The 27922-nt window shown below is 33.6% G+C and overlaps 1 protein-coding gene across 3 annotated transcripts in view; it reads right to left on the reverse strand.

Annotated features, from left to right (window-relative positions):
* LOC139523235 (receptor-type tyrosine-protein phosphatase epsilon-like) overlaps positions 1-27922 on the reverse strand; it is a 159713-nt gene that overhangs the window by 81244 nt on the left and 50547 nt on the right. For 2 of the 3 annotated variants that reach the window (XM_071317101.1, XM_071317087.1), the window contains exons 5-7: positions 21993-22075; positions 21880-21914; positions 8964-9028 (exon numbers count right to left, since the gene is read on the reverse strand). In XM_071317101.1, the coding sequence (XP_071173202.1) occupies positions 8964-9028; positions 21880-21914; positions 21993-22075 (183 nt within the window). The other variant, XM_071317094.1, reaches the window with a different exon arrangement.

Here is a 27922-nt window from a genome sequence, read left to right on the forward strand (position 1 = left end):
ATATTTTAAGATTTATGCCTTCAATATATTATGACCCACCAAAAAAGAATGCTGATTAAATGTTAAAAAGTCACACAAAAGACACCAAGAAAGATGTGTCCAGGAAGTAAAAACTGGCCATAACTATATACATATACTTAATAATGTTTTGTCATCATAAAAAATAGAAAAGTATATAATCACAAATCCAAATGGAATTACCAAATTTATCAAGTATTCACAAAAGGTTCAATAACCTCACTAAACAAACAAGGTTGATGTTGTCAAGATTTGGTCACCTGACTTCCTAAGAGACCTAGTACCAAGAGATGATGGAGATGTATGTACATAAACTACATCTCTGTATGTCACTAACATATAATCTGACTCCTTTAGGACTTGATTAATTAAATGGATATCTATATCTGAACACCTGATCAAGATCAACCTGTCAAATCCATAAATGATATGTTCATTAGTCTGGATTTAATATGTTACTCAACGAAGGCTGGCGTTAACTGTAGTATGTTAGCAATATCAGGTGTTCACTGAGACATATTTAATGAAAGAACCATTTGTGAGCATGATTACAAACCCCATGCATCCGCCATAAAAAAAGGGAAAAGACTTTAAGTGACCTACTTGTAATTATTATGTTTCCTGGCTGGTATGATTCTGTTCCATTATGATTTCGGGAGTAAATTGTTTTTAAAAAAAGGAATCATATAATAACAATTTGAGATTTTTTTTGTTTTATGATCAATTTTACTTGACTTTCCCAGCAATATTTTGTGATCATTTGAAACTGTATGTATACTGAACATTGTCATGGAAACACTGAACACCTGATATTGCTAACATACTACAGTTAAGCCAGCCTTCAGATTCTTTGTTTAAAAAAACAAAAAAACAATTGAAGCGGAGCTAGCACTGTTTTAATATATTTATTATGGTTCAGCCATAACTGGTTAAAACTTTGTTTTTTTTACAAATTCATCAAAGCTATTGGTATACCACATAACCTGTTGTTTTGATAAATTTAACATGTTTTTTTAAATCAATAGAACCATGTACACCTGTAAAATATTAAGTCAATTAATTCAGGGTTATATTGATATGGGGCATGTTTTCAAATGAGTTTTTATCAGACTTATAAAAATTCTTCTTCTAGATAAAAAAAATAAAAAAAAACTATTGTGAAAAGCCAATCAAGATTTGTACCAAAAAAGCTTTCTTTCATATTTTATAACAAGAGTGCACATGCTGAAATGTCTCGCCCTCTTTACTAACCATTGATATTATGTTGATAGTCCTAAATATAAAGCTTTACTATCACATAACTTAACATGATCCAAGAAAATGAGGTCAAGGTTATATTAACCAAACAAGAAATACATGTACACCTAACAATCATTCAATACACTAGATATAGTTGACCTATTGCTTATAGTTTCTAAGAAACAGACTTAACCAAGAAAACTAAACATTGACCAATGAACAATGAAAATGAGTTCAAGGTCAGGTGAACTATGCAAGGCAGTCATCAAAGGCTTACAATCCTTCCATACAACAAATATAGTTGACCTGTTACTTTTAGTTTAAGAAAAACAGACAAAAACACAAAAACTTAACACTGAGCAATGAACCCTGATAATGAGGTCAAGGACAGATGACACCTGCCTGTTGGACATATACACCTTACAATCATTCCATACACCAAATATAGTAGTCTTATTGCATACAGCATGAGAAAAACAGACCACAACACAGAAACTTAACTATAATCACTAAATAATGAAAATTAGGTCAAGGTCAGATGATACCTACCAGCTGGACATGTACTCCTTACAATCCTTCCATACGCCAAATATGCTAGACCTATTACTTATAGTATCGGGATATGGACTTGACCACCAAAACTTTACCTTCTTTCCTGATCCATGAAATGAGGTCAAGGTCAAGTGAAAACTGTCTAACAGGCATGAAGACCTTGCAAGGTTTGCACATACCAAATATAGTTATCCTTTTACTTATAATAAGAGAGAAATTAACATTACAAAAAATCTGATTTTTTTTTCAAGTAGTCATTGAACCATGAAACTGAGGTCAAGGACAATAGACATTTGACAGACAGAAACTTTGTAACATAAGGCATCTATATACAAAGTATGTAGCATCCAGGTCTTCTAAAATATATAAAGCTTTTAAGAAGTTAGTTTATATTTACTGAAATAAAAGTATGGAGATGTGGTTACAACTATCCACCTGAGTTCAAAAAAGTGAATGTTAGCAGTTATAGGCAACTGTCCAGCCTTCGACAATGAGAAAAAAACCATGTCTTATAGTAGGCTATCAAACTCTACTTTCATATTAAACCAGAAAAGACTGAAACAAGAATGTGTCCACAGTACACGGATGCCCCACTCGCACTATCATTTTCTATGTTTAGTGGACCGTGAAATTGGAATAAATTCTCTAATTTGGCATTAAAATTAGAATGATCTTATCAAAGGGAACATGTATACCAAGTTGCAAGTTGATTGGACTTCAACTTCATCATAAACTACCTTGACCAAAAACTTTAACCTGAAATTTGCACTATCATTTTCTATGTTCAGTGAACCGTAAAATTGGGGTCAAAACTATAATTTGGCATTTAAATTAGAAAGATCATATCATAGGGCACATGTATACTAAGTTGCAAGTTGATTGGACTTCAACTTCATCAAAAACTACCTTGACCAAAAACTTTAACCTGAAGCGGGACAGACGGACGAACGGACGAACGAACAGACGGACGAACGGACGCACAGACCAGAAAACATAATGCCCCTCTACTATCGTAGGTGGGGCATAAAAATATTAATGCATGTAACAGCTTTCAAAACTAGGTCAATCAAATGTTACACAACTAGATCGATAAATTGATTTGTTGTAACTCATTAAGTTTTTATACACATTGGATTTAATAGCAATCTAAATAAATATTATATGCCTTTTTACAATGATCTAACCAGAAGACAAAGTTTAGCATGATGAATAAAAACTGTCACCTGAACAATGGGAGATAACTCAATATGTTTCAATAAAAAAAAAAAAACTAAATTCTGAAAAATTGCCTCTATCCTTTAAGTAGATATAGGAAGATGTGGCATGAGACCTTTTAAAAGACCTTACTGTTCAAAATATGTAAAGGAGTATTAATAGTTATCAAATATTTGAATATAAGATTGTCTTAAAACTTAGTAAACCCTTTTTTATGAATGTATTCAAAGAATTTGGAAAGAGTTCATTATATATAGTATGCAAGCAATACATGTACATTGCATGAACACATTCAAATTATTTTATTTCAGCTATTCTGCATCTTTCCTTCATCTGTCTTTAATATTTCTTATGAAAAATGCAAGTGAATCAGTCAACTGAAAAAAAGTATTTGTCAATCAAGCTAAAAGTTTATAGTAATGTTTTAAGTTATACTGCAAATTTTCCCTTTTTTCAAAATTTTCATGACTACATACATAGTTTTAAAGAAATTTGAAATCTATTTCAAAAGATTTAAATTCTTTAATGATTTTTTCTTCTTTATGAAATAGCTAAATTACCAGAATATATTTAAGTACAACCTTAAACCAAAAAAATAAATATTCAAAGATAGTTATCTCCCATTAACCACTGAGTCAACAAAAAATCATCTGCCATTTGATGTTGCCATGAAAGAAATGGCATTGAAGCTAATGTTATTTCATAGTACAATAAAAATGTCAAATAAACTATCATCAAAGAAATTTAAATAAATAGAATATAAAATCTATAGATACTCAACAAAGTGAATGACAGACAAAATATATTAGATAACCCCACTGAAGTTGGTGAAATTCATTTTAGATGACATATATTTACGAGAACCAAAACCCAGCTTTGGTCAAACAATATCATATCATCTTAAATGCAAGATAAAACTAGGAACAGTTACTGTAATCAAGAAACAAAGGGGACATTTAAAACTTAGAAGTTAGACTCAACATGGCAATAAAAAAAAGACGAAAAAGACAAATTAACATAACACTACACAGAAAACATCTCAGTCATAAAACTTTACTCAAATTACTCGGGGTACAAAACATATACTAGAAACATTAAATCCAGTATTTTGATTGGTTGATTTCTGAGTGTGAGAACAATAATTGTGCTCCAAAGTTTTATAATCACTGGTTCTCCAGAAGGGTAAGCACATCCTGCTCTGAACTTATTGTTTACCAGTACCAGCATCATAAACTTTTGTATTGGTGAATATTATCTGTAGTGAATTGCATAGGTGAATATTTTCAATAGTGATAATGGGAATAAACTGCTTTTACAAACAAGTTTTCTCAGGATAATATTCACTAATATCATGAAATGACCCTGTAGTATCTGAGAATCAAATTCCAATCGAAAATGTACATCTTTTTAAAAACACTTTCGTACATTATTTGCCTAAATAAAACTGAGAATGGAAATAAATGCATGCATCAAAGAGACAGCAACTAAACCAAATCACAAAAATCAGCCTAATAATATACATTTTGTAATATAGCTTGAATATAATAATAAGTAATGCCAAGTTTCATTTAAATCCATTTTCTCGCCCTGTTGTTAACTATTGCTTGGTTGCTACTGACTGAAAAAGTCCTGTCTTAGAAACAAAACAAATCATGAGGTCTGCATTGCTACTTACTGATAAAGCTGTCTCAGAAACCATGTATCACATGGAAATATATTCCTGTGGCCTTTGTTACTATTAACTTAGACAACCCCATATCAAAAACCATCTAAGACTTGGAAATCCAATCCTTAGGTTTGTGCTGGTACCAAATCTCGATCTCAGAAAAGACTTGGAAATAAATTACAGTGGTCTATTCCTCAATTGTCTCTTTAAAAAATCTAACCCTTATGGGTCTGATATTTCCCAAATTCGCACTCTTCTGTATTAATAGATTTATAATTTCTAAGCATTGCTTAACAAGAATGTGTCCATAGTACAAGGATGCCCCATTCGCACTATCATTTTCTATGTTCAGTGGACCATGAAATAGGGGTTAAAACTCTAATTTGAAAATTATAAAGATCATATCATAGGGAACATGTGTACTAAGTTTCAAATTGATTGGACTTCAATTTCATTAAAAAAACTACCTTGACCAAAAACTTTAACCTGATGAAAGACAGATGGACCAACGGACTAACAGACCCTAAGATGAAAGGGTGTAAGACAGATGGACCAACGGACTAACAGACCCTAAGATGATAGGATGTAAGACAGATGGACCAACGGACTAACAGACCCTAAGATGAAAGGATGTAAGACAGATGGACCAATGGACTAACAGACCCTAAGATGAAAGGATGTAAGACAGATGGACCAATGGACTAACAGACCCTAAGATGAAAGGGTGTAAGACAGATGGACCAACGGACTAACAGACCCTAAGATGAAAGGATGTAAGACAGATGGACCAACGGACTAACAGACCCTAAGATGAAAGGATGTAAGACAGATGGACCAATGGACTAACAGACCCTAAGATGAAAGGATGTAAGACAGATGGACCAATGGACTAACAGACCCTAAGATGAAAGGATGTAAGACAGATGGACCAATGGACTAACAGACCCTAAGATGAAAGGATGTAAGACAGATGGACCAACGGACTAACAGACCCTAAGATGATAGGATGTAAGACAGATGGACCAATGGACTAACAGACCCTAAGATGAAAGGATGTAAGACAGATGGACCAACGGACTAACAGACCCTAAGATGAAAGGGTGTAAGACAGATGGACCAACGGACTAACAGACCCTAAGATGAAAGGATGTAAGACAGATGGACCAACGGACTAACAGACCCTAAGATGAAAGGATGTAAGACAGATGGACCAATGGACTAACAGACCCTAAGATGAAAGGGTGTAAGACAGATGGACCAATGGACTAACAGACCCTAAGATGAAAGGATGTAAGACAGATGGACCAACGGACTAACAGACCCTAAGATGAAAGGATGTAAGACAGATGGACCAATGGACTAACAGACCCTAAGATGAAAGGGTGTAAGACAGATGGACCAACGGACTAACAGACCCTAAGATGATAGGATGTAAGACAGATGGACCAACGGACTAACAGACCCTAAGATGAAAGGATGTAAGACAGATGGACCAACGGACTAACAGACCCTAAGATGAAAGGATGTAAGACAGATGGACCAATGGACTAACAGACCCTAAGATGAAAGGATGTAAGACAGATGGACCAATGGACTAACAGACCCTAAGATGAAAGGGTGTAAGACAGATGGACCAACGGACTAACAGACCCTAAGATGAAAGGATGTAAGACAGATGGACCAATGGACTAACAGACCCTAAGATGAAAGGATTTAAGACAGATGGACCAATGGACTAACAGACCCTAAGATGAAAGGGTGTAAGACAGATGGACCAACGGACTAACAGACCCTAAGATGAAAGGATGTAAGACAGATGGACCAATGGACTAACAGACCCTAAGATGAAAGGATTTAAGACAGATGGACCAACGGACTAACAGACCCTAAGATGAAAGGATGTAAGACAGATGGACCAACGGACTAACAGACCCTAAGATGAAAGGATGTAAGACAGATGGACCAATGGACTAACAGACCCTAAGATGAAAGGATGTAAGACAGATGGACCAATGGACTAACAGACCCTAAGATGAAAGGATGTAAGACAGATGGACCAACGGACTAACAGACCCTAAGATGAAAGGATGTAAGACAGATGGACCAACGGACTAACAGACCCTAAGATGAAAGGATGTAAGACAGATGGACCAATGGACTAACAGACCCTAAGATGAAAGGATGTAAGACAGATGGACCAATGGACTAACAGACCCTAAGATGAAAGGGTGTAAGACAGATGGACCAACGGACTAACAGACCCTAAGATGAAAGGATGTAAGACAGATGGACCAATGGACTAACAGACCCTAAGATGAAAGGATTTAAGACAGATGGACCAATGGACTAACAGACCCTAAGATGAAAGGGTGTAAGACAGATGGACCAACGGACTAACAGACCCTAAGATGAAAGGATGTAAGACAGATGGACCAATGGACTAACAGACCCTAAGATGAAAGGATGTAAGACAGATGGACCAATGGACTAACAGACCCTAAGATGAAAGGATTTAAGATAGATAGATGGACCAACGGACTAACAGACCCTAAGATGTTATGATGAATAGACATATGCACGGACAAAAAAAACTATGCCCATAAATGGGGCATAAAAAAAGATGATGTATAAATGGAACAGATTTGCTTGTTCTTTAACTACAGGAATATTCCTGATCATCATGTATATTTTCCATTAACTAGATTTGCTGTACATGACATTTAGAAATATGCTTAAAACATCTGTGTATAGAAGATTAAGGTTTATCAAAAATGTAATCCAAGCTTTTATTATTTTCAAAATGACTTTTATGTCTGCAGTTCTACAATGCATACCATGAAAATCAATTTAGAAAATGTGAATTTCTTTTAACATCTGTCTTAATCACATAAATACCACAGCAACTCTTGTGCTTAAGTTCAAGGTTCAAATTGTGAATATATTACCCTATAGAAACTCAAAAGGTGTAATAAGGGTACTTATCTGACCCTTATATAAAAAGCACTTTGAACTTTAAATTGTACAATTTTATATCATCATGTCACATAGCAGCTATTACTTCATAACTATATAATTTCTACTGGTGATGAAACAGTTACTGTCACTTGACTTTTTATGCTAATAATGGAAGTGTTACATAAATATGACATACTTCTGTTATCTTCAGTCAAATACTAGAAGTGTTACATAAATATGACATACTTCTGTTATCTTCAGTCAAATACTAGAAGTGTTACATAAATATGACATACTTCTGTTATCTTCAGGCAAATACTATCATTTCTTTTATATAAAAACTGTGTTTTGTTTTCTTAATGTCACATTTAAAAGGTGGCATGTCTGAGTTTTCTGGGTTTTTTTTTTAAAGCATTATTTGAAGATTCATGTGTGTGGCCATACCATTGTCTCTTTATGGTGCCCTAGATTTTAATATAAGCTTGAATCATCATACAAATGTGTATCAAACACACCTACTCCTCTTCAATTCATTAAACCTAGTTGATCTTAATTGACCAAATTCATAATATGTCAGGATTTCAGGGGCGGATCCAGCCATTTTAAAAAGGGGGGGTTCCCAACCCAGAGTAAAGGGGGGGTTCCAGCTATATGCTCCCATTCAAATGCATTGATCGGCCAAAAAAAAGGGGGGGTTCCAACCCCGGGAACCCCCTCTGGATCCGCGCCTGGGATTTAGAGGGGAAAGACCGTCCAAATTAATGGTCATGGGACATAGGTTTTCTTTTCTTGCTCCACAATATCATGATACATCGTTAATTTCAAGACTATGTGAAAATTCTATCACATTGACTGTCCCTCTGGTATCTTTCATCCCTCTATCAGTTACACAGCTACCTTAACAAGTGATGGTTATGTGTCCTTTTATCACCCACAAAAATCAAAACTTATGACTCTTGACCCACCAGTCTTTGCTCTTACTCTTAAATGCTGCGTGCTACGTGGAAAAGAGGCAAATATCAATTTTCCATTCATTAGTTTGACCTATCAAGAGCTCAAATCAAAGACTTTCTGCAGTTGAGGCAATCACACTACCATGAGTCTTCAAAAGTATACAGTTTTTGTGAAAAAATACCATTTTTTTTATCCTTCTGAGCACTACATCTTTGTGAATGCTCATAAATTTGAAAGATGTTACACTTAAAACTTTACATGTATCTATGAAATAACACAAGGCAAAAACAGCCATTTGAAATACATGTATTTTAATTATTTGGCCAAATGTGGGCCCTTTCTAGGAGACAATTGGATAATTTACCTTTTTTCTCCTTCTCAGATCTTTCTTTTCTTTTTCTCTTACTCTCTGGGTTATCATATCTATCCCTAAAATATACAAAAATATTGTTAATTCCTCATCCTCTAGAAGATACCATCTTATCCCAATCCCACTCCTAACTAGAGGCTCCAAGGAGCCTGTGTGGCTCACCTGATATTTTTATTTACAATTGATGCATGAAATAATGCAACCATTATACTTTTGCTTCAGCTTTTGCACACACTGAAATGTCTTGCCTTCTTTACTAATCATTATATTGATAGTACTAAATATAAAGCTTTATTACTACTAGCTGTCACATAAACTTAACATTAACTAAGAAAACTAAACATTGACCAATGAACCATGAAAATGAGGTCAAGGTCATATGAACCATGCCAGGCAGACATGTACAGCTAACAATTCTTCCATACAAATATAATTGACCTATTGTTTATAGTTAAAAAACCCAGACCAAAACACAAAAACTGAACACTGAGCAATGAACTGTGAAAATGAGATCAAGGTCAAATAAAACCTGCACGAATGACATATAAAGATCACAAATTATTTCCATACACCAAGTATAGTTGACCTATTGCATATAGTATTAAAAAAAGACCAAAACTCAAAACTTAACTTTGACCACTGAACCATGAAAATGAGGTCATGGTCAGATGACACCTGCCAGCTAGACATGTACACCTTACAATCATTCCATACACCAAACATAGTAGACCTATTGCCTACAGTATAAGAAAAACAGACCAAAACACAAAACTTAACTATAACCACTGAACCATGAAAATGAGGAATAAATTTGTAAAATATGTCCTTAAAGGACAATAACTCCTGAAGGGGTCAATTAACCATTTGGATCATGTTGACGTTTTGTAGATCTTACTTTGCTGTACATTATTGCTGTTTACAGTTTATCTAAAATAATACTAAAGATAACCAATACAGTTAATGACTAAGTAACATTTTCTCTGCTATAACTTAAAAACTACAAAGAAAATTATCAATGGATAGTTAAAAATCTTTAAGAGAATCTTCTAAAAACTGTGTTCAAAATCATATTAATTTTCCAGTTTGCTAAAAAAACATTAATAATGATCATAAATATGCACCAAAGCATGTGATTAACTCACTAATACATTTGTGTGCTTCAAACCACAGCAATGATTAATGAGTTGATGACTTGCATTATAGTGAAATGTCATTAAGTAGATCATTTTATGGCTGTTTTATTAAAAGATGCAATACATAGCATATATTCCTTTATATTTTGAGATACATTTCTAAAACTAGATGTGTCGGAATGACACAAATGGTCCTGCCCACAAAATTTCAGGAGTAAAAATATTCAAAGTCCAAAAGACTGAAATTTGGGCAAAAATTAGTGGATCAGATCGGTAAACTTGATCTGTAACTCATCATTGTAGACTCACATCCTAAAAATCAGCTCAATATGTGAAGGCATTTAGAGGAAGTCATTCCACAAAAGTACAAAGCCCAGAATGTTCACACAAATCAGCAGAGCAGAACCAACTTAAACTCGAGAAGGAAGGATGATGGTGATGATGAACTATCAAACTATGGTCAAATGAAACTTGTCAGGTAAACCTGTTCCTTCCCTTCATATGTCTTTTATCTGTATGTGTCATTCCAGCAAAGCCAAAGAATCTCAAGGTACCATCCAGAAAATGAAATCATGTGTGTCTGACAAACAGAAGGATGGAAGAAACCACAGAAAGACAGACAAATAGAAGAATAGATGGATGGATGGTAGGACGAAATGACAGACAGAAGGTCAAAGAAATTAATGTATGCTGTTAAGAAAATTCAAGTAGCATAATAAAAATAATTGCAGACGAACAGCCAAAACAATAATTTTATGGTTCTGAAATTTCTTTTGAGAAGCATAATAAAACGAAATGTTGCTTACAGACCTGTGGGAGCTAAAATATTGAAGAGGAACATTGAACAAGAAACTACAAAGAGCCTGTTGTTTTGCTCATCAGGATCTACAGGCATCTTAAAAAAGCCACCCTTTAACATTGTAGATATTGAAGAAAATCTGTTTTTTTTAGTTGTCATCTCTAATTGCTGATATTTTGTTCTGTTTAGTTTCTCTCTATCTGCTATAGATTTTGCCCAAACCACAATAGTTTTTAAAAATCAAGGCCAGTAATTCCTATAAGAAGAATATATTTAAAAACTTGACAAGAAACAACAATATTAATAAATCCAGTAGTATAAAACCAGAATATAAATAAAGTATCCATATTTTCAAATACTCTGTGTTTTACAAGATTCTTAATCAAACCTACATACAAACAGCTGATTGATGAATTCTCTTAAAACTGTTCACAAAGGCTTGTTATTAGTGACTTTAAAGAATGTTACAAAATTATATGGAGGAGGTGATTTGTTTACAGAAATAAAGCAGAAACCAACATTGACCTTTAACACATGGCTTAGATCTTAGATCAAAGATAGATATCAAATTATCTTTAAACTGCATTTTAAGCCTTGTTGACTTCACCATATAATACTTTATTGTTTCTTTATTCCGTTTATCCCACTGTTCTTCCTTTAATCCTTGACAACCATCAACATACATATAACAAGGCCGTAGCGCAGAAAAATGTTTAAGCAGAGTGAAGCGAGGCGAAATGTTTTTTAGGGAGGTTTGGGTGCCTGAAACATTGTGAAAAGGAAGAAGCTTATTTCAGCATTACTATGGGAGAGGTCAATGTATTTATAATAAAACAAGAGGCTCTCAAGAGCCTGAATCGCTCACCTTAATTCTTTTGGTTAAATCTCTCATCAATGATTATTTTGGCTTATCAATTTGTTTAAATGTTTTTTGGATCGTCCTATTTTCTTAAAAAGCCAAAAAAAATAATAATTTTCTCCTATGTTCTATTTTAGCCATAGTAGCTATGTTTCTTGACATACAAGGAAATAAAATATAAAATTTATACTAGATACTCTGAAACTCATTTAGCCTAAGTTTGGCTGAAATTGATACAGCAGTTTCAAAGGAGAAGATTTTTTAAAGTAAGTCAACATGATGAACAAATTGTGAAAAAAAGTCTTTAAAGGGCTATAACTCCTTAAGGGGTCAATTGACAATTTTGGTCATATTGACTTAATTGAAGATCTTACTTTGCTGAACATTATTCCTGTTTACAGTTTATTTCTATCTATAATTATATTCAAGATAATAAACAAAAACAGCAAAATTTCCTTAAAATTATCAATTCAGGGGCAGCAACCCAACAGCAGGTTGTCTGATTCATCTGAAAATTTCAGGGCAGATAGATCTTGACCTGATAAACAATATAACCCAATGTCAGATTTGCTCTAAATGCTTTGGTTTTTGAGTTATAAGCCAAAAACTGCATTTGACCCCTATGTTCTATTTTTAGCAATGGCGACCATGTTTGTTGATAGATCATAACTTCGGATACAATTTACAAACTAGATACCCTAAGGAACATTCAGTTAAAGTTTGGAAGTATTTGGCCCAGTAGTTTCATAGGAGAAGAATTTTGTAAAAGATTTCTAAGATTTACGAAAAATGGTTAAAAATTGACTATAAAGGGCAATAACTCCTAAAGGGGTCAACTGACCATTTCCGTCATGTTGACTTATTTGTAAATCTTACTTTGCTGAACATTATTGCTGTTTACAGTTTATCTCTATCTATAATAATATTCAAGATAATAACCAAAAACAGCAAAATTTCCTTAAAATTATCAATTCAGGGGCAGCAACCCAACAACAGGTTATCTGATTCATCATAAAATTTCAGGGCAGATAGATCTTGACCTGATAAACAATATAACCCATGTCAGATTTGCTCTAAATGCTTTGGTTTTTGAGTTATAAGCCAAAAACTGCATTTGACCCCTATGTTCTATTTTTAGCAATGGCGACCATGTTTGTTGATAGATCATAACTTCGGATACAATTTACAAACTAGATACCCTAAGGAACATTCAGTTAAAGTTTGGAAGTATTTGGCCCAGTAGTTTCATAGGAGAAGAATTTTGTAAAAGATTTCTAAGATTTACGAAAAATGGTTAAAAATTGACTATAAAGGGCAATAACTCCTAAAGGGGTCAACTGACCATTTCCGTCATGTTGACTTATTTGTAAATCTTACTTTGCTGAACATTATTGCTGTTTACAGTTTATCTCTATCTATAATAATATTCAAGATAATAACCAAAAACAGCAAAATTTCCTTAAAATTATCAATTCAGGGGCAGCAACCCAACAACAGGTTATCTGATTCATCATAAAATTTCAGGGCAGATAGATCTTGACCTGATAAACAATATAACCCATGTCAGATTTGCTCTAAATGCTTTGGTTTTTGAGTTATAAGCCAAAAACTGCATTTGACCCCTATGTTCTATTTTTAGCAATGGCGACCATGTTTGTTGATAGATCATAACTTCGGATACAATTTACAAACTAGATACCCTAAGGAACATTCAGTTAAAGTTTGGAAGTATTTTGCCCAGTAGTTTCAGAGGAGAAGATTTTTGTAAAAGATTACTAAGATTTACGAAAAATGGTTAAAAATTGACTATAAAGGGCAATAACTCCTAAAGGGGTCAACTGACCATTTCCGTCATGTTGACTTATTTGTAAATCTTACTTTGCTGAACATTATTCCTGTTTACAGTTTATCTCTATCTATAATAATATTCAAGATAATAAACAAAAACAGCAAAATTTCCTTAAAATTACCAATTCAGGGGCAGCAACCCAACAACGGGTTGTCTGATTCATCTGAAAATTTCAGGGCAGATAGATCTTGACCTGATAAACAATATTACCCCATGTCAGATTTGCTCTAAATGCTTTGGTTTTTGAGTTATAAGCCAAAAACTGCATTTAACCCCTATGTTCTATTTTTAGCAATGGCGACCATGTTTGTTGATAGATCAAAACTTCGGATACAATTTATAAATTAGATACCCTAAGGAACATTCAGTTAAAGTTTGAAAGTATTTGGCCCAGTAGTTTCAGAGGAGAAGATTCTTGAAATAGTTTACGACGACAGACGACGGACGACAGACGACAGACGACAGACGACAGACGACGGACGACGACGGACGCCAAGTGATGTATTTATAATAAAAAAAAAAAACACCAAAAAAATATAACAGAAATGCGGTTTTTTTTATTAGCTAGCCTAGTAAGTAAAAAAATAAGTTTCAATATTAAAGTTAATTCCTGTTGGTCAACCAAAACTTTCCGATTCTTCTGTGACCTGTACTAACGAAAAGCTTCAATCCACGTTCTTTGTTAATTTTATCATTCCTCTGTACATGGAGCATGGCAAGCTAGCCCACAAAGCCTGTCACCACCCATTATAGCCCCTTCCCAAGTTTTCAAACGAATAGGTACAGAGAAGACTAGACCAACATTGTTACTTAACCTGATTTTTGACGTGCTAATGTCACAAGTGATTACAACTGACCTGTAAACATTCCGCTGGAAGACATGTCAACCTACCTGGACACATTATTCTACCAATTTTCAAGTCTTTGGTTTGACTTACCGGGGCACTAGAATCAATGGAACACGCTAGCGTACAATCAGACAATGCTGATCATAATCAGAAAAAGAAACACGAAAAAAATACTTTCAAACAATACCAAACTATATTTCATACTTTTATTAAAGATAAACAAGAATGTGTCCATAGTACACGGATGCCCCACTCCCACTATCATTTTCTATGTTCAGTGGACCGTGAAATGGGGGTCAAAACTTTAATTTGAAATTAAAATTAGAAAGATCATATCATAGGAAACATGTGTACTAAGTTTCAAGTTGATATAACTTTAACTTCATCAAAAACTACCTTGACCAAAAACTTTAACCTGAACTTTGCACTATCATTTTCTATGTTCAGTGGACCATGAAATTGGGGCCAAAACTATAATTTGGCATTAAAATTAGAAAGATCATATCATGGGGAACATGTGTATTAAGTTTCAAGTTGATTGGACTTCAGCTTCATCAAAAACTACCTTGACCAAAAACTTTAACCTGAAGCGAACGGACGGACGGACGCACAGACAAACGGAGGCACAGACCAGAAAACATAATGCCCCTGTCAAGTATTAGCCGCTGTACATTTACTAAGTAACTAACGTCACTAACGTTACCTATTGTTTACGTTGCCTATTGTTTACGTAACGTTGCCTTGAACATAACTTGAATACAATTTGATATGAACACAACGCCTTTCATTACTAACCGTAAAGCGAAGTACTAACCACAAGAAACACGATACACGATATTGGTGCCGTGATCCATGGAGAAATTAAAAGCAATTCGTGGTGGTCACCGTAGTGCAGTTACAAGATTAATTAATAGAACGAAGGAAAGAATTTCGCAAGAAGATATTGGACATGAAGAACTTTCGGCTCCCGCAGACATCCTTACAAAGAAGAGGAACCTGCTTGAATCTTTAGACTCACAGATCTTAGATGGAACCGAATTAGAAGACATGGAACAAGAAATTCTTGACGCAGACGATTATGCAATGAATATGGAAGTCGCCATTCGCCGATTCAAGGACATAGTTTCTGGAAACAAAACAACCCCATTTCAGCAAACGGTGAGTGAAACAACTTATGTTCCAATAGCCAATACACTTGATTCATCAAATTTTCCGTCAACAAGTATTGCAAATCATAATTCAAACCATTCAGAAAATGTATTTTCCGTAGATAACAACTCCGTTTATACGAATGCAAACCCAACAACAGCAAAAAACTTCTATCACAAGCTACCGAAGCTTGATCTACCAAACTTTACGGGAGACATATTAACATGGCAGACATTTTGGGAATCGTTTGAGACAACCATTCATCACAATCCCTCTTTGACAAATATACAAAAGTTCAGCTATCTCAAATCTCAGGTACACAGTGAAGCCACACAATGCATATCCGGTTTATCTCAATCAAAAGCCAACTATGAACACGCAATTATATTGTTAAAGGAGAGGTATGGACAGACACAAACAATTATAAACGCGTACATGCAGAATCTACTAGAACTTTCGCATCCGTCACTTACGCCGCACAGCATAAGAGTATTTTACGATAAAATGGAATCGTGCATAAGGGGATAAGAGTCGCTCTGACAATCGCAAGACACATTCGGATCACTTTTAGTACCAATCATATTTGGAAAGTTGCCCGACGAAATGAAAAAACTCATGACCAGAGAACACGGAAAACGGAATTGGGATATAAGGTCCCTTAGAGAAGCAATCGGCAAAGAGATGTACGTACAGGAAACTGGTAATTCAGATAAATTAGACAGTTTCACACCCACAGCGTCATTTCACACAACAGTTGAACCCAAAATCACTGCAAGACCTCAATATGTAATAAATCAGTTCAAACCCAAAACCTGTATTTATTGCAAACAATCGCATTCGTCAGTCGAATGTACCAGTGTTGTAGACAGAGAGAGCCGCTTAGCTATCATTGAACAGAAAAAAGTATGTTACAGTTGCTTTGGAAGTCATAAAGTTTCAGAATGCCGCTCGCGTTTTAGATGCAGAAAATGTGATAACAAGCACCACACTAGTCTTTGTGACAGTAATAAGAATCAAGAAAAGGAAAGCGTAAGCATAAGTACAGCAAAATCTTTACCGCAAAACACCATAGTAAGTACAGTAGAGAGCAAAAATGATGCATTAACATGTTACACGTCGACATTGAACATTAAACCAAGGACAGACATTTTATTAAAGACAGCCATTTCACCAGTTTGGGTAGATGACAGGTCAGCTACCACTAATATTCTTTTAGATGAAGGATCTCAGAAGTCGTTTATTAGCGAGGAATTAGCAGCTGAATTGCAATTAAAACCGAATGGAACCTCGACAGTTAGCCTAGCAGCATTTGGAGATGAAAACAGAAATATACGCAATTTGGACATTGCCGTGATAGATTTACAAACTCAGAATGGGAAGAAAATACCAATGGAAGTATTTATTGTCCCTACTATCGCAGCCCCGTTACACAATCGCATGCCATACAATGCTGCTAAACTGCCTTACCTCAGTGGGCTTACATTAGCGCACCCTGTGAGCGACATGGATAAATTCAGGATTTCATTTTTAATAGGTTTGGATTACTACTGGGATATCGTAGAAGACACAGTTATCCGAGGACCAGGCCCGACCGCAGTAGAATCAAAACTCGGATACCTACTTTCTGGACCAATGAAAGACTCAGCTGGACCCACATCCTCATCTTTCATGTTACAACACAAGACAGAAGAAGTCGATTTGAAACGTTTTGGGAAAATCGAATCAATGGGAGAAGTATCTGACAATTCAATGAAATTTAACAAAAACTATTTTGAGACGTATCATTCAAAAAGCAACACAATGAAGAACAATGGTAGGATTCACACATTTAGCAGGGAACCAGGAATAATGAAAATCCACGGAGACAGAGCACCGAGTAAAACTGAAGCCAAGCTAAAGATTCAAACATGGACTTAATACTTTCATGACAATATACTTACTGGTATCAAGTGCGCCGTAATTTTGATAATGATCATAGTGAATAGACAGTTTAACAATTTCTATTTATTTACATGGACTTTAAATAGTTAATTATCATTTCACACTTTGTATGTTAATTTCTTTTTCATAATTTTAGATTAATTTTCACTTTTCGGCGCCCCCAGTGTCAAGTATTAGCCGCTGTACATTTACTAAGTAACTAACGTCACTAACGTTACCTATTGTTTACGTTGCCTATTGTTTACGTAACGTTGCCTTGAACATAACTTGAATACAATTTGATATGAACACAACGCCTTTCATTACTAACCCTAAAGCGAAGTACTAACCACAAGAAACACGATACACGATAGCCCCTCTACTATCGTAGGTGGGGCATAATAAAAATCATGAATTGCCTTACATTAAAGACTTCCATAGAAAAGGCTCTTCATGACTTTGTTTAAATTAATTATAAATGATTATAAATAATTATTATATTTTTGGTCAATGAATTATTTTATCGATTAACATTTGTTGTTCAGTGAGTTGATAGTGTAAACATTGGTAACTATAGCGTTATATATAGATTCAAAAATAAACCGAGGAAAGTAATAAGCTAGCATACTTATAGGGGGTGCTTATACTCATGAGTTACCTTTTTCATCTGTTATTCTATTTAAAGAACCTGTCTTCAACCAGTTTTGTAACGACATTAAGATTTGTTTCAATTTTTTTATTTTGATTTGTATTCTTACCGTCACCGCTATGGTAATAGCTGCAATCGCTGCTGCAGATTGGACACACTGTATGTAGTTTGCCAGTAGATAATATGAAACTCGAAACTCCCATATTGATAATGTAAAATACATAATTGAAAAAACATATGACACTTCTAAAGATTGGTCGTTGTTTCAAAAGTGAGGCATTTGCCTTATTTGCCGCCATTAGGCTATGGCCCTGTATAAAGGACGAGATCGCATGAGTGCTATGATAAGAAATACACTCAGACAGCTTTGTACTTTTAAAAAGACACTGGCACTGACAAGACCTCAAAGGACACACATCCCATTTAATAATATTTTGATACTGACTTGAATCCTACATGTTTTCTGTTATATGTAACAGACCCAGATCGAGCTTCAAAAAGAGGTACCCTAAAAAAAATGATGTCTAAGAACTTTATCCTGATATCCCTTTTAAGGCCAGCGGTGCCACCTTCATTCAAATTATACTTAATTAAAGAAATAAATACATCAACTTACTTAAAAATACATTTATAGAAGAATAATTGGAAAGTGACAAGCAGAGAGGAGTATAAGAGGTTGCAACCTTTTAACTTTGAGGGGCAGAGCAATGTTTATATTGGACCAATCATGACCGAATCTGAACTCAATTTGTCCTGAATAACAAATTGGGAACGTTTTGAGAACTATGGAAAGAAAATTCATTAGGCAAATGCAATGAAACAGTGGCATAACCAGTTCATTGATGTTATGAAGCCAGTGTGATTTTGTCAATTTTGTTTTATTTTGGAACTTATAAGATATCTCTATAAATGTCAGATCCTTATATTGGATATAAGATATTTATGCATTATTGATAATAAGTGCCAGTCTTTGTAAGAATCAGGCAATTTAGGTAAAAACTAAAACATGATTAGAAAAAACCCACCGAGCTAATCATGCTATTTAATACTAACCATCATCCTGAGTTAAAAAGTATTAGTCTTTCGTTTGTGTTTGTCTGGTAATATCAAATAACTTGGTTAGAAAATTGGTTAGAATGATAGCAAATTACAGAGTTATCTCCCCTTATTTGTTAATTTCTAGTGCATGTCAACCAAATTGTATCTTCTATTACCAGAACAAAAAATGGAAATGAATGTTATTTTTGTGCATAACTACATATTATGAACTGAAATTAATGTCAAATAGGGTGGGTTTTTTTGGTCATGTTTTCACCACTGCCTGATTCTTAGGCAGACTGGCACATAAATCTCATATTTTATGAAAAAAAGAGGTATCTTTCACATTTGAATAAGCCTATTTAGTTGCCCCTGTATGAACTTTCCTCTGAAGGTCAGGACAAAAATATCATATTAAAATAACAGCAAAATATAACCAAGAGGATATAATGACAAATAAACAGGAAATACTTTTGTCTAATGGTCTCTAGTTATTGTTGTAATTTGAATGTATAAATCAATAGACAGATAGTCATACAAAGAATATTACTATGGCTCTTGTGGCGCACACAACAGGGGACAATTAAATGTTGTTCAATGTTTGTTGAATTCTGTAAAATAGTTTATGTTGCATATCTAGACACTCATATATGTATTAAACAATATTTTTTGAGAGTTTGAAGACTCTGGCTCTGACTCAAGAACTATAAGACTATGAGGCCCACCTATTCTCATTTGCTGAGCAGTCATCCTATTTTATATATCTCCAAATTAATATAATAATTTTGAGGTTGTACTTCTTATCATGATTTCCTTGATAGAGAGTTTTTGCTTACAAGGCAGGTATTAAACCAAGATTTCCAAATGGTGAAGTTGAAATCATCCTTTTGCAAATTGTACTAAACATTCATTCCCAAGCTAGTTGACTGCTATGGAATATCCATTTCACAGATATTATCTGATATGTTCCTTATGTAGTAACTACAATCCTGTTTCCTTTTTGGGATACGATTGCTTTCAAGCAATCTGTAGACTTTTACCATTGACTCAGGGCCATCGCCTCACGTCAACCATTTTAATCTAAACATTAAGGAACATCTCAGATTCTTATGATTGTCTTGGTTTAAAAGGTAAAAACAAACAAAAGGATTGAACTTAAACAACTGTCCTATAATGTTCTCATAATCTTCATGTTTCCATATTTCCCTCGACTTATATGCTTGTTTTTAACAACACGGAAAAACAGAATTAAGCAGTATTTATATTTAGAGTTTTTATAAATTTAGAAACACGTCAGAGGGAATTTCTCAGGTTTGATAAAATGCCAGAGTTCTCTGAATTCCAATAAATCTATTTCTGTCATATAAGGAATGAAGTTGAGTTTTTCTTATGTCACCGTTATGAAACTGATATTTGATATTGTACTTCCAATGGAGAACCATCGAGGATTAGCTATTTTTAAAGTTGAGTATTTTTATTCAGATCTTGTAAACTACATTTCATTTTGTTACATGTGCAGTTGAATATGGCTCTTCACAGTTAGTTCGGCTTAATTGGATAGGCGGCAGATTTTCATTATGGAGGTAAAAATGGTGTGAAAAATACAGGAAAACATCATTAAAATGGAGCAGTTGCTTGGAAACATGCATAGGATTTCCCATACTTTCATACTTTTCCACCTCTTCCCAAAATGATTTATATTGATTATTGCACTTAAATTTGTTATTTTTTAATAAGTGTCTGTTTGCAATGCGCCGACATATAGTCATCAATGTGCTGATGGATCGTCTTACGATGTAGATGTAGATGTAGAAAAAGTCTTCCCCTATCCAATATGGCCGAACTAACTGTGAAGAGCCCTATTATTTTTGAAAATAATACTAATACATGTATCAATGAAAACAATGGCAATCGTATCCCTCAGAGAAATCGTGCTCTTTGGTTATAAATGTGACCTACTGAATTACACTATTTACAGGGTTTTTTAATTACATGAGCAATATAACGGGTGCCACATGTGGAGCAGGATCTGCTTACCCTTCTGGAGCACCTGAGATCATCTCCAGTTTTTGGAGGGGTTCGTGTTGTTTATTCTTTAGTTTTCTATGTTGTGTCATGTGTACTATTGTTTATCTGTTTGTCTTTTTCTTTTTTAGCTATGATGTTGTCAGTTTATTTTTGATCTACGTGTTTAAAAAAAGAGGGACGAAAGATACCAAAGGGACAGTCAAACTCATAAATCTAAAACAAACTGACAACGCCATGGCTAAAAATGAAAAAGACAAACAGAAAAAACAATAGTACACATGACACAACATAGAAAACTAAAGAATAAACAACACGATGTTCCTATGGTATCCCCCCTTTTTTGCATTCAATTAACACTTTGTGTAATCCAGCCAAAAAGGGATGTAATTTTTATCAAATCCCATTTTTTAATATTAAGCATTCCCTTTATATAAAGACTGTGATCATAATTTATCATTCTGCACTGACTACATCTTTCTTTAATTGCAAAAATATTAGAACATCTAGCTGCTGGCTTATTACTTGGCTAATCAATCAATTTGATGAATTGAATTTTAGTTGTAACTTATAAGAACTTAACATTCTCAACATTGTGAGGAAAAAATGAGATGATAACAGTAACTACTTAAGTAACCTACCTAAAATATTTACACGTGGCCAGTCCTAATGCTACCTACCTAAAATATTTACACGTAGCCAGTCCTAATGCTACCTACCTAAAATATTTACACGTAGCCAATCCTAATGCTACCAATGTTATACAGGCACACACCAAACTCCAGATAACAATTTCTCTCGAGTTGTCATCCAGGAGTGGACGAGGTAAAACTTGTACTGTAAAAATATAACATTAACATTATAACTAGGGAATATACTAAATTGTTAAATATTGATTTAAACTCCAAAATTCTGTATATGATATATTAGTTATTTATATCTTTAAACAAAACAAAAAAACTTTGAAACAACTTTTGCATTCCAACACTGATGTATATCCTGAAAAGTCATTAAGCCCCCATTTTATAAAATAATAGGTTGATGCACTACAAAAATCATTTTGTACTATCATAAGCAGAAATTTGACACTTCTCAAGATATCAATGCATGATCAAATGCATTTTGTAATAATCCTAGAAGCACTTTTACACTTATGAACTTAAACATGTGAAAGCATTGCATGGTGTCAGAGCTTCGTGCAACAAGTCTAATACTACATCTACTGGCAATTAATTTTCTCATAACTTTTCTGTTTGTTTTGTTCACACATCAATGTCAATATAATGGAATGTTATGTGAATTTCATACAAGTGAGAGGTTTAGCTAGCTATAAAGTCAGGATAAATCCACAATTTTCTACATAGAAAAATGCCTGTACCAAGTCAGGAATATGACAGTTTTTCTTTACTTTTGTATTATGTGCTTTTCATTTTGCCATTAGATAACTTTATTTTTTTCATTGTGTATTTAAAGGGTATTCATTTCTTCGGTTTTCAACTTTTCCTAATGTGTTGTAATCCCTCTGGCCTTTCCAATGCTATATGCATTATACGAACTTTTCTAAAAAAAAATTATCATAATTTCACTTATGGGAAAATATTTTTAAATACTATGCACTTTTCAAACAATACAGCATTTATGATATTTCAAGACCTAATTTTTTACAATGCCAAATGATAATATTTTTCTAACTGCCAAATATAATAATATACAAAAAAAAATAATCTATCTATTTCTTCAGTATTGTTAAGGTTTTATATGTTATCTATTAAAAACACATTTAATTTTGTGTATCTTATTTTTTTAGAAGCAGTTATTATCCTTGAACTAAGAAATAACTGATATAGCAAGAATATTTGAATTATCTCCCTTGAAGACATTTGCCACTTTTCACAAATTGATCTACAAAACATATTTCTAAGTATATAGTAAAAAGAAATGTAAAGTGTATGTATTGTGATACCTGTTTCATAATAAATACACCTTTTTAAGGTTGCTATTGATATATTTCAGTAATTACAGGGCAAACCCAGATAAATTTATGTTAATGCTCAGCTGAGTGTAGTTTTTTCCGATTTCTAGTTTTACAGATGTCTCAATTTCTAAAAGGTTTCAAAGTAACAAAAACAAAGCCTGCCAATCTGTCATTACATACATCACATCTTATTCTATTAACTATTCTACACAAAGATGTTACTTTGTCATTAAACACTCCAATATTATGTCTGTTTAATTTATATACTTCATTTTAAATTGATAAATCATTCAGGGGGGATAGCTCTGCTTATGTAATATCAACAAACACTTAATCTAATGTTTATTAGAACACATTAGCCCAACAGATAACATCTGCAACAAATAAAATATCATAGATTTCACATAAATTCATTGAAGTTTAGTCAATTTTATGTACTTAAGAATCAATAAATAACATTTTATACCTATAACTTTCAGAACAATAGAAGTCTCCTTGAACACTGAAAAGTCTAATATACCATACCAATAAAACAGTAGATGTCTTCTAAAGCACATTAACAAGTCTCCTATACCCTACCACAAGGAACAATAGATGTCTCCTAATAAATGCTACCAATTCTTATATACCATACCACATACAAATGTAAATGTCTTTAAGTTCATAAATAAGTCTCAAGAACCATACCACATAGAACAAGTAGAAATCTCCGCCTAAAACCTAACAAGTCTCATACATATATACCATACCACAAGAACAGTTGATGTGTCCTTATAGACAATAACTAGTCTCATGCATCATACCACATTTATCTATATTTCTATAGATCCTTAGAGTAGAAAAGGAAATGTTCAACTAGGATGGAACATATATCTTGCCGTACAGGATACTAATATCATACGCAAAACTTTATAATAACTATTCTAATTTTATAAACAAACTAGTATACTAAAACACTATTGTATACACAGTATACTAAAATCATATTCACAATCATTCCTACATCTTTTATACTAAATACATATGAAAATAATAATAAATGTATCATTTGGCTTTCTAGGGGGCTACTCGTTAAAACTTACAATTAAAATAAAAATAACCATATGAAAAAACACTACCTACTCAAAACAATTTTTAAATTAATTAAAAAGTAAATTGTCTAAATTATGCAATTTAAGAACCTGCAGTAGAGCCCTGACAGGTGAAAAATTAATTTAAGAAACCTGACTGGTAGAGCCCAAACAGGTATAAATTTGAAAAATGAGAATGTCTGCGGTAGATCCCAGCAGGTACTTTTAGAACCTGAGTGGTAGAGCCCACACAAGTATGAATTTTGAAAACTGAGAATTCCTGCGGTAGATCCCAGCAGGTACTTTTAGAACCTGAGTGGTAGAGCCCAGACAAGTATGAATTTTGAAAACTGAGAATTCCTGCGGTAGATCCCAACAGGTAATATTAGAACCTGACTGGTAGAGCCCAGACAAGTATAAATTTGAAAAATGAGAATTCCTGCGGTAGATTCCAACAGGTACAAAAAAATAACTTAATTATCACCCTTAAATAAAACAAAGCCTAAATAAATAATAAAATGTATTAATGAATTGGGGGAAAATAATTTCCCTGAAATTAAGTAGGCCAAATTGAAACGAGTAGCATGAGTGAAAGCCCCCAAGAAATGATACATATACATATAAAAAAAAAAAAAAATATATATATAATAATGATAATATAAAATTTTCCATATACCATAAAGAGAATAGTACTTGAATGGAATTTATATATGAAAATGAAAACGCATAAAATAAAAAACCATACTATATAGATTCCACAAAATGTAGTTTTTATAACTCTTTGATATAGTACTGAACATGTATCAAAAATTTAGGAACAACACATTCTGCTTTGTGCTTTGCAAACAGTTTTTGGGTCAGTTCTAATGTAACGTATATAACAATCGGATGACCATCTTCCTAAAGTCTGAATAATATGGTCCTCGACCCCTGCGGCTGCAGCTGATGTAGCAGCACCAATTCGAAAAGAATGACCACAAAATTTACTATCATTATACCCTAATCTGAACAGGGACTCTCGAAGCGGAGCTATAAATGTATCTCTAGACAAAGGAGCGTTATTATACTCATCGTTAACAAATAAATAAGAATCTGGCCTAGCTCCATGATTTTTTCTTACTTGTATATATCTTCTCATCAAATCAACTGGGCTGAAAATATCATTTTCGAAAAAAGTAATGTTAATACCTTCTCGAAATGGGTCACATTTGGAGGAATTCAAATGTACTGTGAAATTTTGAAAGTTTAAATCGAAATCAATGTTTTGAATTAAAAGTGTGTCCTGCCTGGCAATTTTACTACTATACGTAAATTCACCACATCGGAGAAATCCAAAAAAAGCTAGATTAAAAGAGCACTGTAACATTAAGTCGACGAATGGAGAAAAAACTCCTGCTGTAACATACAGCACAATTGTTTCAAAATTTGAGATGTAATAGGTCCCGCTGAAGAACGCCTCAGGGTGCGGGAGTTTCTCATTGCATTGAAAACCCATTGGTAGCTTTCGGCTGTTGTCTGCTCCGGTGCACTTATACATAAGGATGTCTAGAAACCTGTGGTAGAACCCACAGGTGAAACAACAATAGCCTGTGGTAGAACCCAAATACTTAGGCAAAAATACTTGAATACTGTAGTAAAGACAAGTGAGACATATAATAACGTGTGGTAAGACTATTAAGATAGGTGAGAAAAAAAACCAAAAAAAAAAAAACGAAAACAACAATAACATTTTGAAGACCAAGAAGGTAAAAATTCTTGAGACTGCATATGAAAAAGTGCAGGTCTTCAAGCCTTGCTACATGTACGTGCAATGTACGTAATGTGATACGATGTTTACTGGATTGATTGATTGATTGCTGTTGCTTAACGTTCCAATGTTCACTAATATTGGAAATATATGAATGTTGAATCCTGCACAAGTCATCTAGCACTTCTAAGCGGATTTATAGTTTCACTTTCACCTACTATCATTCATGAGAACCATAAACAGCATACCAGCTGGGACTATTATACTATAATAGTCCCAGGTTCCTGCTGAAATATAAAACTTAAAGCAGTATCATGTCTTAATCTCTAATTAAAACAGAACTGACAAGCTGACAAGCTAACAAGCTGACCTTAACATTAATGAAAACAAACCAGCGGAAGTTTAATCATGGGAATTTATCAAAATATGTATAAACTATAATTTAATTTTATTTAAATTACCATTTGATCAACTTTTAGTCCCTATATTCATTTATTTTCAACTCTGGCATTTTTGTGGCAATTAGTAAAACTTGTCAAATTTTGAGTGTTTTCAGTGCTTTAATACTTGATTGATAAATATTACAGAATGACATAAAGTTACAATGTAGTGAAGAATATGATCTGAGATTATGTCTGTTGTCTGACAGTCATATTTTTGACTTCTGGAAAACATGTAGACCCACAGCAAAAGCAAGTCCCATAAATGGCTTTAAGAAGTGAGAGAAACCTAAGATAGTAACATAATGAGAACTCCACGTAACAACAGTTATGAGAGAAAGGACTTTTGTACATAAATCCGGCTGTTGAATGTTTTGTACATAAATCAGGCTGTTGAATGTTTTGTACATAAATCAGGCTGTTGAATGTTTAACATTTTGTTATGTCAGCACCTTTTTATATCTTTCTATATGATACTGGTTTTGCTCATTGTTGAATGCCATGTTACCTATAGTTGATAGCATCTACATCACTCAAGTCTCTTGTTAATAATTGTCTCATTGGCAATTATATCACACATCTTATTTTTATTTCAGTTCTATAAAGCAGATGATAAAAAATAAGAAATGTGGTTTTTGAACTTTGGTGGATAGTTTAAAAATTTCACTTGGTCTTTTACATTATTCTGAAATTTGTGGACAATCAAAATTAAGTGTTACAATAGGATTAGTGACAACACATTTTGTCTGACCTTTAGAAGTAATATATTCAATTATTTGAAAATATTTTTTTCCACCCTTTATCTTATTATGGTTTGTTTAAAATATGTAATTGATGCAACTTGTCGCCTTCATAATAATTGTCGTCAAAGTAACATCTTAAAATGCGTTAGACTGACACCTATTTCAAGGATTTAAGCCTGTTTTATCCCCCCTATTTTATTAAGCACTGGCAGATGATACTTATACTTAAAATTATTTAACATTTGAACTTATATTTTTCAATTTGGCATAGATACATAAAGACTGACTGATTTATTGTTACTTGCTCAATGTTCAGTGACAATTATTTCATGTCCAGTGACAATTATTTCATGCATTATTCAGAATGTGAACAAATTACTTAAATCAATCCAATAGGTAAACTCTAACAAGGTTGGCAGAGCTGGATGAAGGGATACTTGTTACAAAAGAAGTTTTGCTTAAATACAGATCATCTTGTGATCCCTTTAGATAGATGTTGCATTTAGGGTTTTTTAACATGAAAAGAGTGTGGCACTATCCCTAAATGAGACCCATTTACAACAGGATGTGGCAAGGAATTTAAAAATTCCTTACAGAAAAGGGTTTGACTGTAGTCAGGAAAATTCCAGTGATTATCCTATTTTTATACCCCAATCAACCCTTAAGATATCGAAGGGTTGTGTTTTGTGAACTTATTTCATAGAGGGTA

The sequence above is a fragment of the Mytilus edulis genome, chromosome 1, assembly GCF_963676685.1.
Source record: "Mytilus edulis chromosome 1, xbMytEdul2.2, whole genome shotgun sequence".
Classification (NCBI taxonomy): Eukaryota; Metazoa; Mollusca; class Bivalvia; order Mytilida; family Mytilidae; genus Mytilus; species Mytilus edulis.